At 42.4% G+C, this 14,560-nt stretch overlaps 2 protein-coding genes across 13 annotated transcripts in view; one reads left to right on the top strand and one right to left on the bottom strand.

The window, feature by feature from the left end:
• Positions 1 to 10,566, top strand: part of LOC111936505 (uncharacterized) — a 32,512-nt gene extending 21,946 nt beyond the window's left edge. For all 8 annotated transcript variants that reach the window (XM_086856161.1, XM_086856157.1, XM_086856160.1 and 5 more), the window contains 5 exons: positions 1,508 to 1,559; positions 1,660 to 1,762; positions 3,079 to 3,242; positions 7,029 to 7,274; positions 7,907 to 10,566. In XM_086856161.1, the coding sequence (XP_086712287.1) occupies positions 1,508 to 1,559; positions 1,660 to 1,762; positions 3,079 to 3,242; positions 7,029 to 7,274; positions 7,907 to 8,644 (1,303 nt within the window). In that variant the 3' untranslated portion in view covers positions 8,645 to 10,566. The remainder of the gene's footprint in view (positions 1 to 1,507; positions 1,560 to 1,659; positions 1,763 to 3,078; positions 3,243 to 7,028; positions 7,275 to 7,906) is intronic.
• The window catches only part of CHFR (checkpoint with forkhead and ring finger domains), a 33,212-nt gene continuing 21,399 nt past the window's right edge, over positions 2,748 to 14,560 (bottom strand). The window contains exons 19-21 of one of the 5 annotated variants that reach the window (XR_015277783.1): positions 6,533 to 6,668; positions 6,296 to 6,443; positions 2,748 to 4,145 (exon numbers count right to left, since the gene is read on the bottom strand). The gene's annotated coding sequence lies outside the window, so the exon portion shown is untranslated. The other 4 variants (XR_015277785.1, XR_015277784.1, XR_015277786.1 and 1 more) reach the window with 4 other exon arrangements.

The following is a 14,560-nucleotide window of genomic DNA, read 5'->3' as shown; positions in this document are numbered from 1 at the left end:
TGGGACCAGCCCCCCGAGGCCCAGGGACACTCTGCTGGCTGGACTGGGCACTGCAGAGGATGCCAAGAAAAACCTGGAAGCTCTTGGCCTTGTAAACTTGCCTTCCACTTTCTTTTCTCTTCATACTTTATTTATTCCTCTGGTACCAGGTTTAGCCGTTGATTTTTTTATTTTTTTTTTTTTCCATTTCTGTCTGCTGCTCTTGCTCAGCTAAAAGTAGCAGGCTCTGCCTTGCCAGGAGTAGAAATGGCCTGGGAAGGGCTTGGCACCCACTGCCACTCCAGTGCACCAAGTCATCAGCAGTATCTGCTCAGGCTCATTGCATTGAGCAGGGCAAAGCTCTCTGGGGAAACTCCAAGTCTCTGCCACACTGCAGCTTTTGTTTGCTACTTGGGGAGGGAATGAAAGCTTCAGTTGTTAGTTGGCCAATACTTCTAATTACTTTTGGCCATGAAGCCTGGCTCGAGTAATGGGGGATTTTTTATTTTCTTTCCCAAGCCCCAGGAACAACAGATACGTCCACCTTATTTAATTTTAATCCTGTCCCATGCAATCAAACTTTTGCTGTATGGTTGCAACCCATGAATTGCAACTGCACTTTATGTCTGCATATCCTCCCAACCCTTGAGTGCCCAGTGACTCCATCAAGCCTTCAGTGTTGCCAACTCTCCCCACCCAAGTTGCCCTGACAGTCATTTCTTGCTGCCCATCCATCACCTGGGGGTGAGAATTTGCTTCTGCAGTAATCTGGGTTGTATCCCATCAGTCAGTGCCTAATGCTTCCCCATGTCTGCACTGTCCCCTGGAGAACCATTGGGCACAGACTACATTGTTTCAGTCATTATCACATCCACCAGTGCCAGCCTTTCTTTGTGATATCTTTAAGTCTTATTCATCCAAAAGTTTATAACCCTCGTTGTTTTGTAATGTCAATTTCAACAAAAATGTGAAAAAAATTGCTAAGGACATGCCTGTATCCCCCTTCAGCCAAGGGGCACATTCATCCCATCATCATCTGCCACAGCACTGCCTTTTAGTGAAACAGTCATACAAATGAACAGCATCGGATGCTCTCTGCTTGCTAAATATAACCCAGTATGCAGAATTAGCTATGCAGATGAAATATTCTGTCTAGCAGGATAAGAAGGATGTCACTGCCCAGACTGAAGGATCTCAGTCCTGCTATTCAGTTACTGATGTGAAAGAGCAGCTGTCAGGGGGGAGCCTGGTGGGATTTGGCAGAGGTCTGAGCTCTGTTCCTGCTTTTGCAGTGAGCATGGGAAGAAGATGACAGGTTCTTCTCTTCTCAGCTGACTTTCCACCACATGAGCATATAATTTTCTCCCCTTGTTTACAGGCCTTGCTGCCTTGAGTCTTGGCAAGTATTTTGGATGCTCATAACCTGCTGGGTTCCCCTCGCAGGATGAGCAGAGCTGAGAACTTTCCTGCTGTGGATCTTTAACTCACTCGAGGGCTTGTTGTTGTTGTTGCTGTCTCTCCTTTTCAGGCAGAGAACGTGCCCCAAAAGGAGCTCATCCAACGCATGCAGTGACCAGGAGGTTAGTGCTAATGGCTTCAGCAATTTCTGTTTCTCTCTTTCATGTTGGCTGTTGCACTGTTTATCTGACGATGTTTACTGGGGCATGTTCTGAGTTGTAGAACAGGATCCAGAACTCCACTGTCGATATCAATGAGCTCCAGCTGGTGGTGCCAAGTCGGGAGAATGAAAACAACAACCACTCTGTGAGCCGGGAGCAGGCGGGTAAGTGCGGGGCATTGGCCGGAGCAGGTCAGGGCACCCCGGAGCCCTGGGCCAGTTCATCAGATAGTTTCTTCCCCACAGCCCTTGTCACTGTCTCGCCCATGCACAGCTGGAGAGCTACTCCACAGCAGAAAGCCTTTGTTGTGGGGCTGTCCTTTGCTGCTCCCCCCTCCCTGGTAGGGTAACTCCCCTGGCAAGGAGCTCACACAAGTACAGCTCCAGCACGCTGCCAACACAAGCTGTCGCAGCACATGGCATTGCAGAGACACTGGGTTAGCAGAGCAAACGCATTGGGTTCAGCCTGCTACAGACAACTTACACAGATCCATAAACTGCAGAAGAGTTTCACCTGCCCCAGCTTAACTTTGTCCAGAAAGGATGGGGTTTACAATGCTCAAATTGTCTTTGGCCAACTCCAGCTCCCGGAGCTCAGTTTCTGTGGGTCTATATGGATGGAGGTGCTTTGGGTGACATTTACCTCAGTGTGCTTCCAGAAAAAAGCATCCCAGCCAAGCTGCAGAGAATGTCACTTGCTGCAATTTTGAGTCACAGCATATGAACTGTCCCAGTGCCCCTTCTGGTTAGTGGAGGCCAACAGGGAGCAACTTTATGCGGAGTTGTGACACACCATCAGTTTCCCCATGAACCATCAGCCACTACACACTCAGCTCTCACAAGGGCATTTCCATAAAAAGCTAATTCTGTGCTCCCAGCCATGACTGCTTCCCATCTCCTTCTTGAGGTTGTGGCCAGAGTTCTCCTTGCCTGGACCAGATGATAGGCCTTGGGGACACATGCAGACACACACCCCCTCCATGGCCCTCCAGGAGCATCAGGCTGCCTGTAGAAGCTGCTTCACTGGGGTTTAACAAAAAACTACAGCTCCAAATATTAACATGTATGAGTAAATAAAAATAAATAATGATTTGAGCAAGTCTGCAAGTTTCTGATCTGCAGCACAACATCATGTGTTTAACACAAGGAATTTCAGCTCATGACTTTTTTTATTAGAAAGCAGACCCAAGGACGTTTCTCCTCTCCTTTTTTGTTTTTTTTTTTTAAAGCTTGCACTTTCAGGAGAGCAAACTGTTGACTTGAATTTTGCTCTGGCTGGTGCAACAACCAGCCAAAGCCCATTCCGGAGTGTCTGGGGAGGGAGGGAGGGAGGGAGGGAGGGAGGGAGGGAGGGAGGGAGGGAGGGAGGGAGGGAGGGAGGGAGGGAGGGAGGGAGGGAGGAGGGCTTGTCATGGAGGAGTTGGTAACAGATGTTTTGGACTCTTGCAAGCAGTCTTTATTGATTTTTCTTCCTTTCCCAGTCACTTCCTGCAGAGGCAGCACGGAACGGTCTCCTCAGGACACTGACCCAGATGTGCCCTCCTCCATCTCTGCAGTGACCACTGAGACTGGGAGTGATGAAGTGTTTATCATTTCTGCTGGACCTGGGACCAGTGGGCTGAGCTTTACCACCTACAGGATACAGGTACATTCCCCAGCACCTCTAGCAAGCAGGATGTCCCTCTTGGACAGCACTTGTCATACCTGTCCATTTATGCCTAATGCCCACTTAGGCAGGCAATTCTCCTACCCCTCAAGCTGAGCTGTCATCAAATGATGTGGGCAGTGATCCCCTGAGCCAGTATCTTCCCAGCTTTGGGAAGAGCAAATGCAAAACGCTACCTCACCTCTGCTAGCAAATAATGGAGACGTTTGCCAGCGGGCAGTAGGACCAACATGCAGAAGTGTTAATTGGCAAAGCTAATGTTCCATTAAAATTACCCCCTGTAGCTACTGAAAGACCCGGGAGTCAGACCTACTCCTCCCCAGCACTCCAAGTGATCAGGGAAGTTACTCAGTTCCTCAGCTTGGCAGAAAATGTCTCACCAAGCTGATGTGAAAATTAAGAGTTTAGGCTCCAAAAAAATCAATTAATTCAAGTGAAAGCACTGAGGGCCTCACAAATTCAAACAGAAACCTGAATTGATTTAGCAGGCTCTCTCTTATTTTAGCTCTTTCCCCCAGACTCCTGGTCCTTTATTTGTTTAGGAACAGATGATGGCTCAGAAGCCTCAGGTCTGGCTGTCACCTCTTCAACCTCGAGTGAGTGCAGACAGAGCACATTCATTACTAATGTCTGCTAAAGCTTTCCCAGGTCAATACTGTCTTCTCCAGTGCCCTCTCTCTTTTTCCCACAAGAGGATAAACAACCAGCACAAGGAACTCACATGCCCAGGACAGGCTGTGCAATACTTCTGTCACAGTTTAAAAAACAAAAGCATTCTGTATCCCTGCACTTGATTAGGAAATTAGCCAGGAGGCCAGGCTGGTCAGGCTTTTCCTACGCTGGTGTAGGACACGTGCTGGGCTTTTCCTACAGCTGGTCACCCTGATGAACAGAAAGGGGGAAAGAATGGTAAACAGCTCTGGAGCCTTCCCCTGCCTGAACATCACCTTCTGTGGGGCAGGGCACTGGGAGTTGTAGCCAGACTGGGCACCCTTGAACAAACACCTGCTCTCCCCAGTCCTTTCCAGTGCAGAGAGCTTTACCTGGTGGCAGCCCCACACATATCCAGTTTCTAGGCAGGAGGGAAAACCATTTTCCTGCCCCTTTTCCCCACTTTAGTCAGAAGGAACAAATACACATAAACCCCCCATTTCTATTCTGACATTGCTTCTGCAAGCAATCTTCAGAGGGTATTTATACATTAAAAAAAAAAATAAATAAAAGAGTGTTAAAGCAGTGAAAAGTTTTAAGAAAACCCAAAGAATTAAACATGTTATTTAGTTTGCAAGCCTCTCCTCAGTGATGTCCATGCAAGCACACAAGTGAGGCAATACTCCCAACCAAATTCCTCAAGGAATAGAAAACCAAGCCTGGCAGCACGGCAGGGCCTTTTTCAAAGCCCTGGGCCTTTCTTTCCCCACAGCTGAAGACCATCCTCTCCAGGGGGATGGAAACTGAGCCCAGCAGACTAATTAGAAACCTGCACTCAAAGGGGTTCTCATCAGGCCACTTGATACCGAGGGTTCCTGATGTTAGACGTGTTTACAGTTGAATTTTTAGATGTGTATTTTTAGGGTGTGAAATGCTGCTGGCCAGCCAGGCACAAGCCTCACGGAGGAGATGGTGCATGGCTCTGTGGCCCAGCACTAGGCAGTGGGATGAGAGATCTGCTGGAGCATAGCCCGTTCCTTGGCAGGAGCTAAGCAGTTATTCCCATGTGAAAACACGTGTGAAATCCTGAGCATTCACAGTACAGTAAATAATGCCAGCAGACTCACCTCACGTAAAATGCTTGACTAGAATTTGTCAAGTTATAAGGAGCTTTCATTAAAAAAGTTATCTTGATCTTTTCCCTGAGGAATTGTGTCTGGCTGCTTGGTCCCTGAGTGTGAGCCTCAGCTCTGCTGGGCCTGAGCCAGTGATTAACTGGATTTTGCTCTGCAGCTTTTAAAACCTATTTGAAGATACCAGTTCCGTGTTATGAGTAGGGAGAGCAAAAAACCCCCTCTGTTTGTGAGTGGCATGAGGAAATGGAGGGTGGGATAGCTTTTGGGGAGAATCCAGGTATCTTCCAATAGAGTCGTGGCTTTCTAAATCCCCTCTGGTTTATAGCATCAGTCACCCTTTGGTTAATTTATGACCAAGATCTCAGACTTCTGATCAGACACTGCAAATTTCAGATGCGAAGGTTTGAGTAAAGAGTATGATAGTGGAAGTTTAACAAACATTTCTTGCCATTTTTTCAAAATCTAGAAAATACATTATTCATCTTCCCAGTTACTTCCAGTGTATCTATCTCAAAACCAGTGGCTAATTTTTATGTCAGTTTGGAGGTATTTATAATATTAGAATAGAAAATCCTAAGCCTGAAAGGGACACTGAGAAGACAGCCAGCTTAAAAATTTATAAATAAAGATTGTCCCTTTAATAAAATCTTAGACTAGGATCTTAATATTGAAACAAACTTATCCAGAGCCTGATGCCTCTCCTGGCTTCCTACTGAGTTTCTTTTTCTGATCTAGTGCTAATTTCTTGCCTCTCTGCCCATTCATTTCCAATATGACACATTCACTAAATAGTTTCTTTGATTTGCAGAAACTTGGGAGATTCAGTTTCTCAGAAATAACAAATTACATGTTTCTGGTTTCTCAGGATTTTTAAATCCAGGACACTGTGGGATTTATTTCAGACACTCTTTAAAGAACTATGTAAACTTTGGGAATGTGGATTTTGCATTCTTCTCATGACAACCATATTCACACAGCTGAAAATTAAAAATATGTATAGAGTTGTGTAACAGGAGGCTTAAATAACAGGTGAAGTATTAGTAAGAATGAAAGGAGATTCACAGGAATGTCAAGGATTCTCTAACTTTTCTGGCTCTAAGCTCATATCAATATCAAGTACAAAAATCGTGATTTCAAATGCAACATCAGAACTTACGATGTATGGAAGAGATGCTTGTCTATACCCATGTCTGATCAACTCTGCTCATAGCCAGGGCTGGTGACAGCAGTTTAATGTAGTCTCACCTTCCGATGATGCCAATTTTGCACCTGTCTGGATGTCTTGTTCTACTCTTAAAGCATGTTGTCCACCCGAAGAGCATTTTTATGTGAAATGCAACTCTCCTTGGCTCCAATCCAGTTCTTGTGATTCTTGTTCTATTCAGGACAGACACTGAGAACAGATTATTTCCTTTCTCTTTATTTTTCATTATTTTTATTTTTTAATTCTTCCCTATCCCTAGGATAAAGAGCACCACTTACTTCATTTTTTTCTCCCAAACTGTGCATTTTTGAGACTTCTGATTCTCTTCTTGCTTGCTTCTGGATTTCTTTCAGCAGGCTCCATCCCCCTTAAGTTTTATTTCCCCAGACAGACACACCTGGAGCCTTCCAAGAGCTAAACAGAGTGGAAGAATTCTGTTTTACACAGTGAAGTTTATGACTCTGATCTATCAAATACTTCCAGTAAAATTAAGCTGTAGATATTACATATATTTAAGTGAGAGTTGTAAGATTGTATCTTATGTAGCTGAAATTTCCCACTTTAGCTTTAAACCTGAAACTGGGCAATCAAGGTAAAACTTTCCTCCAGGGAAGCCAGCAAGCTTCAGGCAGCGCACTGGAAGAACAATGAGAAGTTGCATCCTCTGAGAATGCTGAATCAATCAGTCTCTTGCACTAACAGCCTGTTTTCAAAGTGTTTTTAAAATGTTTTGATGAAAGATGCCTGTAAATGATCTTCATTTACTCTTTTCAGGACAAAAACCTGAAAAGAAGTGTCACAAGCCCAGCCTCTGTGTCTGACTGGCTGAGCTCACACCCCACGGCTGCAGGGGCAGATGCTGCTGAGAAGGGGAATGTGCAGCTGGAGAATCCCTGTCCCAGGCAGCGCACGTGGAGCGCCCGCACCTTCCACGACTTCCTGGCTCCAATACCACAGCTACAGAAAAAATGGTGTAGCTGGAGCACCAACAGCCCCTTCACAAAGCTGGTTGACAGCAGTGTAAGTCTTGCAGGGAGGGGAGGATATTGGGGTCTCAGTTCCAGTATTTCCCACTGTTCACTGATGGCACACGTTTTCCCCTTGGACAGTGCCTCACCTCTCTGTCCTACAGGTCAAACACATCTCAGTCCATCTTCCTTGGTATATGGCCTAAATATATGTCTCTTGCCTAATTATACTGTGATTTAGCCAGGCTTTCCTAAAATATTAAGCAGCTGTATTTTCCAGCAGTTGGCACCTGGTTAAGAAATTATTGCCAGACCAGAAGAACATTAAGAAATGCCTTCAGACAAGATTATCTCATTGAGTGTTCTGACATGTGCTTTTTTTCCCCCCCTGGTTATGCCTTGAATTTATTAGCATTTATTTATTATTATTGCACTGCAAGGAATCCGTAGGTGTGGCAGAGATATCTGGGTCTCATTGACTGTAGTCATCAAACCAACAGCTTGTTACAAAGCTATTAAAGGATGTTTCTTTCTTTTTAAGGTAATAACATAGGTTTTTCCTAAATAATGTGTCTCACCACTAAAATAACCAGGAATTTTAACTTTCAGTTCTCTTGGGATCAATGTTTCCAGAGAGAGCTGCTTTTTACGGCACGTCTACTAATTTGGTACTATTTTGTGCAGGGCTTTTCTACAGCTGCAAGATCTCAACCTGTGCCAACCAGAAAGGTAATCTCAGCCACTGAGATAGAGGGAGCATCAGAGACTGTTTACTCTGATTCATCTGCCAGTAATGCTTCATACCCCCTCACTCTGTCTGCACAGAGGCAACGGAAGTTAACCTCCTGCAATTTGAAGAAATCCAGATTTGGGAACCCTTATTTTGGATTTTTAGCCAGTTCCCCTGACACCAAACATGTAAGGTCCTTGGATCCCTCAAGACATCTAGGGGCAGCATCTCCAGTTAACAGCCAAAGCCCCAAAAATCTTCTAGAGAGCTCCAACCCACTGAAAATCAACTTGGTCAACGGTTCAAAAACAAAGGAGCTTATGGCAGAAACAGATAAAAACAAACCAGTTTTTGTTATTTCTGAAGAAGGGGATGATCAGCAGCCTCTGGTCTTGGCAGAACACCTTAGTCAGTGTGGAGATCACCTGCCAGAGCAAAATGCTGTGTATGCTCTGGCCCTGCCAGAAAAACAGCCAGTGGTTCCAACTGCAGAGGGGAACAGCTCTGCCACCTTCACATCGAGTCTTCCCCTTTGGGCAAAATCCCCCACTTCATACAAAGGTCACGGGAAGGCCCCCAGCTCCTCCAGGGACCAGCAGAGCTCAGCAGGTGGAGATGCCAACACTACTGAGACCTCACAGAACTGTGACACCCCTGCTGCTCCTACGCTGTGCCAAGCTTCAGTCCAGTGATGTCCTCAGAAAGATTGAAACATCAGTTCCCAAACCTAGAGGGAACAGGGACAAGAGCAGAGCAGAAGCTGTGCCGAGCAGTTGAGTGTGGCAGTCACATGTGGCAGCTTTGTTGAGAGCAGTCTTTGCTTCCCACATGTAGGGACTGAGATTACAAAGATACAAACCACAGCACAGCACAAATGCCATCTCCCCTTATGCTCACTAACCTCATCTCTTTTCTCCTGCATGAGATTTGGATGTAGTTTGTACAAGAAAGCATCCACTGAAAAGGTACTTCAGACTACAGAAACCCTTTTCTGGGATGGGAATGAAAGTAACCTGGGGCAGTCACACCATGGTTTATATCTGAACTGTAAATCAGTCCCCTGTCCCTGTGGTATCACTTGAGTCTTTCTGTTGGGAGCTCTAAGTTAACTTCTGTTTATAGTTCTGCCTGTACAATCCAAGCCTTGCCAAGCCAAGGGTAAGAATTCAATCATGCATGTTTGCATACAGTTTTGTAAACTTCATTTTAAGTATTTCATATCTTCTGCAGTCTAGCACAAAGCTTACCAAGTATTAGCAACTCTAATATTAAAGAACAAGATTATCTCATCTCCTCTTTAGAGAAGTGTACAGACAAGCTGAGCAACCCAATACCAGATGCTTGTTCAATTAAAGTCTGATGTAGCTTTATCTTTGTTAGGTCTACATAGGCTTAGAACACCTCAGTTCACTACATTAAATGACTCCTCATGGCAACAGAAGCATGTGTACAAAAACACTGAAATACTAGGAATAGTCTTCAGCATCCAACACTTGGATATTTGCAGCTGCTCTGATCCTATATCCACCAGCTATTTATTGCTGGTAACGCACACTGACTAGAGAACTATTCCACTTCCTTTAGCAGGCAAGACTTGAAAGACAGAATTAAGGTGGGGCAAACTTTGAGAGTTCACTTTCTTTAGAAATTAACTGTATGTGGCTGTGCCTCCCCGAGTACAAATCCAGGGCATTCAATGGAACACTAAACCAAAGGGAAGCCTTCTAGTCCTATTGCCTTTAATAACCCCATCAGTATTTTAATTGCCTCCTGGTGATATTTTCCTATCTTTGCAAGAGACTCCTGCATGTTTATCCTACAATTCAGAACTATTTTTCTTAAATATAAAAATTCCTGCTGAAGCTGCATTTTGCAGCTGAGACAGCACATTGTTTTAAAGCAATAGTATGTCATGAAACAGGTATCAGAAAGAAATCATCTGCACAAGTCTTCCCCTGTATTAGCTGCAGTGTGCATCCAGTTATCTTAATCCTTCTCTGTGAAGGCATTTAAGACTGATTCCTGAAATATTTAACTGAATTATTTATGATTTCACCTGCTATTATAGCTTCCATTTGCCACCTATTAATGTCTGAGATATGCAACACAAGACTATAGGTTTTGCCTTATATTTTCTCTGTATGTTTACATGTCTACCTAGACATAGAAGCCGTGCAGCTGGTAGCAGTGGAAGCAAAACCACATTTGCCCTTTAGCAGTTGACTCAACCATGAACAGCAAACAAGTCTCTGCATTTATTATTTCCAGACTGTGTTGAGTAGTTTTGAAGTGCCAAAGTCTGGCTCCATGTTGGTTGGTTCTTTTTTGGTGGGTATTTTTGTTGTTGTTGTTTTAAATTAATGCTACTTGATTCAAAGGGAAGAGTTAATATATTTATGATTTTAAAAGTATTTAGAAGTCTTCAGTACTCTAACAATAACTTCCACTGCATTAATATACATCATAATTCAATGTTCTGTTACTTATTACATTTCTAAAGGTTGAAATACTAAAATCTACTTTTGGAAAGTACTTGTGTTCAATTATTGACAATAGTTACATTTGAAGGGCTGGGAAAAGTGGCTTTTTCAATAAAAGCATGTTTAACTACTCATTTCTATGGTGTAACAACACTTAATTTATTTTGCTGAAAGTCTGAGCTGTGCCTCAGAGCACCAGGATAGCGAGTGGGGTACCCCAGTGGTGGTAGAAGAGAAGCAAACGCCTTTTTCCATCCTTCCCAATTTCTCCGAGACTGAAGATGAGGTGGTTGTTTACACCGACCTCCTCCGCTACCTGTTGTGTAACCAAAGAACAGACTTTGCTAACCAGGTTTGTCTAACTGCTGCCAGAGGAGGTTTCTGTGGGAGTTTGTGTTTCCTTTCAGATCCTGCTGCCTGAACACTCTTCCATCACTGCCTGCTGCAGCAGCATATGGCCAATTATTCACGGGACTGCACCTGACACCCTGGCTGCAGCACAGACTATATACATATACATTTATATATATATATATACACACACACACACACATATGTGGTGAGACAGGCCCTGCTCCTGATGAACATGCAATATTGAACCGTGCTGCTTATTATCAGAACAGAGGTGGCTGATTTACCAACTATTTAAAGGTGATGCCTTCTGGCACTAGATGATACTGAAGCCCAGTGCCTGCAGGTGGGTGGTGCAGGTACCCCAGGGGAGACTTAAGTTCCTGACCTGCCTTTTTATTTGATTAGGACATTTTTGGATTTTTTTTCTTTTTAGGCAGATCACTAAAATAAACTGATAGCAAGGTATTTGTGTTTTATTTTGTACCTTCAAAGAGTGTATAAAATATTTTCTTCCTCTTACAGCTAAAGCAAGTGTTTTGAAGTTCTCATATTTTCTTTTTTTTATCCCGCCAGAACACAAACAGCTTCTACCCAAACTCTTCAAAAAAGTCACAGTGCAGAGTTAAGAAATTCTGAAAGCTCTAGGTGGAATAAAGCCCTCTAATACTCTCAGCTGTAAATATTGACTAGGATTAGTTTTTAAATAGTATTACTTATGGCATTTATTTTGTTCCTAACAGCTATTATTACTTTGGAGAGCTATGCTGCCACTTTTAATGACAGAAAACCTCATGCCTCATGCATGGGCTTGGATTCAGTTTCACCCTTGTGCAGTGCAGGTTTTGCTGCACAATTCTGTGTTCTGTAACCAAGCAGCAAATGGGGTAAGCACTCCAAACACTTGCTGAAGAGGGGGAAAAATCCTTCCAATCGCAATTGATGGGGGAAAAATGTCAAAAAAATCATTATGGAGATAGCAAAGAGAAGTATTCTTTTCAACAAAATTAAGTAATATTCACCTTTTTTCTTTTTAAAATGAATTATTCTGGAATATACAAATCAAACCCTCTAGCCAATGTGCTAGGTAGACTAAATAGGACAAAAATATGTGAACATTCCCTGTTTTTTTCACTGTACAAACAGAGCTTCAAAACAAAAGCTTGAAGCTATACAAGCTGACGAGAATCTGGTGTGCTGAGGTTCTAACTGTCAGGTACTTAAACTGGTTGGGAATGGAAACTCAAACGGAAAACAACAGATTTAACATCCAGGTAATGCATCCTAACTTGGAAGATTCAGAGTAACATTTAGCAAGAAAAATCCACTTCTAACTTAGTAGCAAAACAAGAACTGAGGTTTCCTTTCAGAAATCTAACATTTTGTTAAGAGGAGCAGGGCACAAAGCTTTCTACTCAGAAGTGTTTTGCTGGGTTTTTTCCTTCAGGAGGGCAGCACGTCCTCCTGACATTTGAGTCAAACAGTCCAGTCAGTAGATTTTATTCTAAACAATTAAAGATTAATTTGGATTGCAAGGGAAAAGAAAAGGTAAGTTCTAAGCCAACACTTACCTAATGAAAGCAAGTGAAACTCAGCAGCACCAAAAAGAATACCCAACAGAGACTAAATACAGCTTCAACATATATTCATGGTCTGTCTAGAAATGTCTTTGATGTTAAACCTCATATGGCACACTTAGCATTTTTTATAATTCATTTCCTATGGAAACTAATGAGCTTAAGGGTGAAATTACCTCATTGAAAGTCAAAATGGAAGTGTGAAGAAAAGAAGGATGACCTGGAAAGCAGATTTAGAAGCAATCTTTGCATATTAAGCATTGCTGTGGGAAATAGTATAATTAGTTTTCTTCAGAACTTATTCCTTGGAATTGTGTAAGTGGTATTTCAGCTCCCAAACATCATGCAGAAAGAATGTTAGATAAAGTAGGTGGAAAAAATGCAAAATCCTCACATGTTCTTCTTAAAATCAAGATGTTTTTTTCCTAACTTTCAGTGACCGTTAACTTATTTTTAAGAGGGCAGACCATAAAAAAAAAGGCTCCTTTCCAGCAGACTTCTAAGGGGCCATAAGAACCCAAATTTTCAGAGCATAATTTGGAATAAGCATTCGCTTCCCAAATTCCTAACTCCTTTTACTTGAATCAACTTATTTCCCTAAGCTCTTGCTGCAGGCTAAGCCATCCACCTTACACAGTTCTACTGAAGACTAGAAATTGATACCAAATGCATGTATTTTGTTTGCTGGATGAAAGAACTAATGATTAACCTTGGACTGTCAAATACCAAGTTTTTCCTGTTAAATATAATGAAAATAGTTTCAGAGTTTAAGCAGAAATTCTCCTGTAGAGTTCAAGTACCTGAGCCACTCTGAGGGCTCCAGGAGCTGCCAGTGGCCACACATTTGTTCCCTCTCGGTCACAGCAACGTTCTTCTTTATTCTTTATGAAGAAAGTGCTTGGAAGAGCTTTGGTTGTGCCAGACCTTATCTTCAATAGTGTATAAATCCCAAATCAGTAGCTTCTTCAAACTAAATTAGTTACAAATCATGTGTTGACATAATGAAGTATAAAATATTTAAACCCACCACTGCAAGTGCAGGGCCAGCCACAATTACCAGTTTTAAAGACTAAAACTGCTCATCTTTCAGGTGCACAGAACAACACAGTGTTTTCACTTCTACAATACTTAGCCTGAGTTTGAGTTTCACTTAAATTTAGTCTGACAGCTGGTTTAAGAACAGCAACATAGAATAGCTACAACATTAAAGGGTATCCAGCTTCAAGTATAGGAATGGCAGCACCACAAAAATCCTGGGATGCTGAACTGTAACTTGAAGCTTAACAGCTCTGGCATCACTGTCTTCTACCTCAGATACAACAGGGTGCAGGCAAGCCCTCCTATTTACTCAGCAAGGCTAAAGTTCTGTTCAGAAAACGTTGTATTAACAGTAGTCATTTGAAACGTTGTAATTTATGCAAATTAAATTATAGTAAAGGTGAACACAGTATTACAGTAATTTCACCTAGACTGCTATTAAATCAGGTGGTAAAATACTTGTCACTTTGGTGTTTATAGCATTGCAAGAAACTAAAATAGTAACTGCTTTTTGAAAAGTAGCAGACTTTTTAGTTCATTAGCATCTCGAAGCCCTCTTTCTTCTATTTAGTCTCTTGCTTATATAATTTATTATACATCCTGTAGAGATACTGATGATCCTCTGCAGGATCATCTGACTCTTTTAAGGAAGTTTAAGAATGACTCATGTAAAAATTCGTGTAATTTTCAGTCACTACAATTTCAGGGATGGTATTTGCTTGTAAAATCTCAACATTCAAATAATTAACAGCTTGACCGAGTATTAGCAAATGTTGCATTCATCCATTTCTGTGGTGAGAGTTCATGCCACAGAAGAAACACAGACAGCTTCAGTAGCTTTTTCTTTTTTTTTTTAATTAATAACTTCTTAGTTCAGGAAAAAAAAATAAACCACAAAAGAGAACTGGAAGAACTACTCTCCACCTTCTTTATAAAAGAACTTTTTTTCAAAGAGAGAGACTATATACCTTATCCACCACTATGTCAAATCCTATCATAATCACCTTGGTTTCCACATCTATTCTACCACACTTCATGCTCAGCTTCCAAACATCTCTTATAAAGGAGGTGGGGATGTGCTTTAGACAGGTTAAAAATATGCTGCACCTTTACAGTATTTAAACAATTACACCAAGCATAGTTCTTACATTTATCACATTAA

Source organism: Cyanistes caeruleus, chromosome 18 (genome assembly GCF_971803275.1).
Source record: "Cyanistes caeruleus chromosome 18, bCyaCae1.hap1.1, whole genome shotgun sequence".
NCBI classification, from domain to species: Eukaryota; Metazoa; Chordata; class Aves; order Passeriformes; family Paridae; genus Cyanistes; species Cyanistes caeruleus.
The sequence above is the reverse complement of the archived record's forward strand: the minus strand, read 5'-3'. Positions and strand labels throughout refer to the sequence as shown.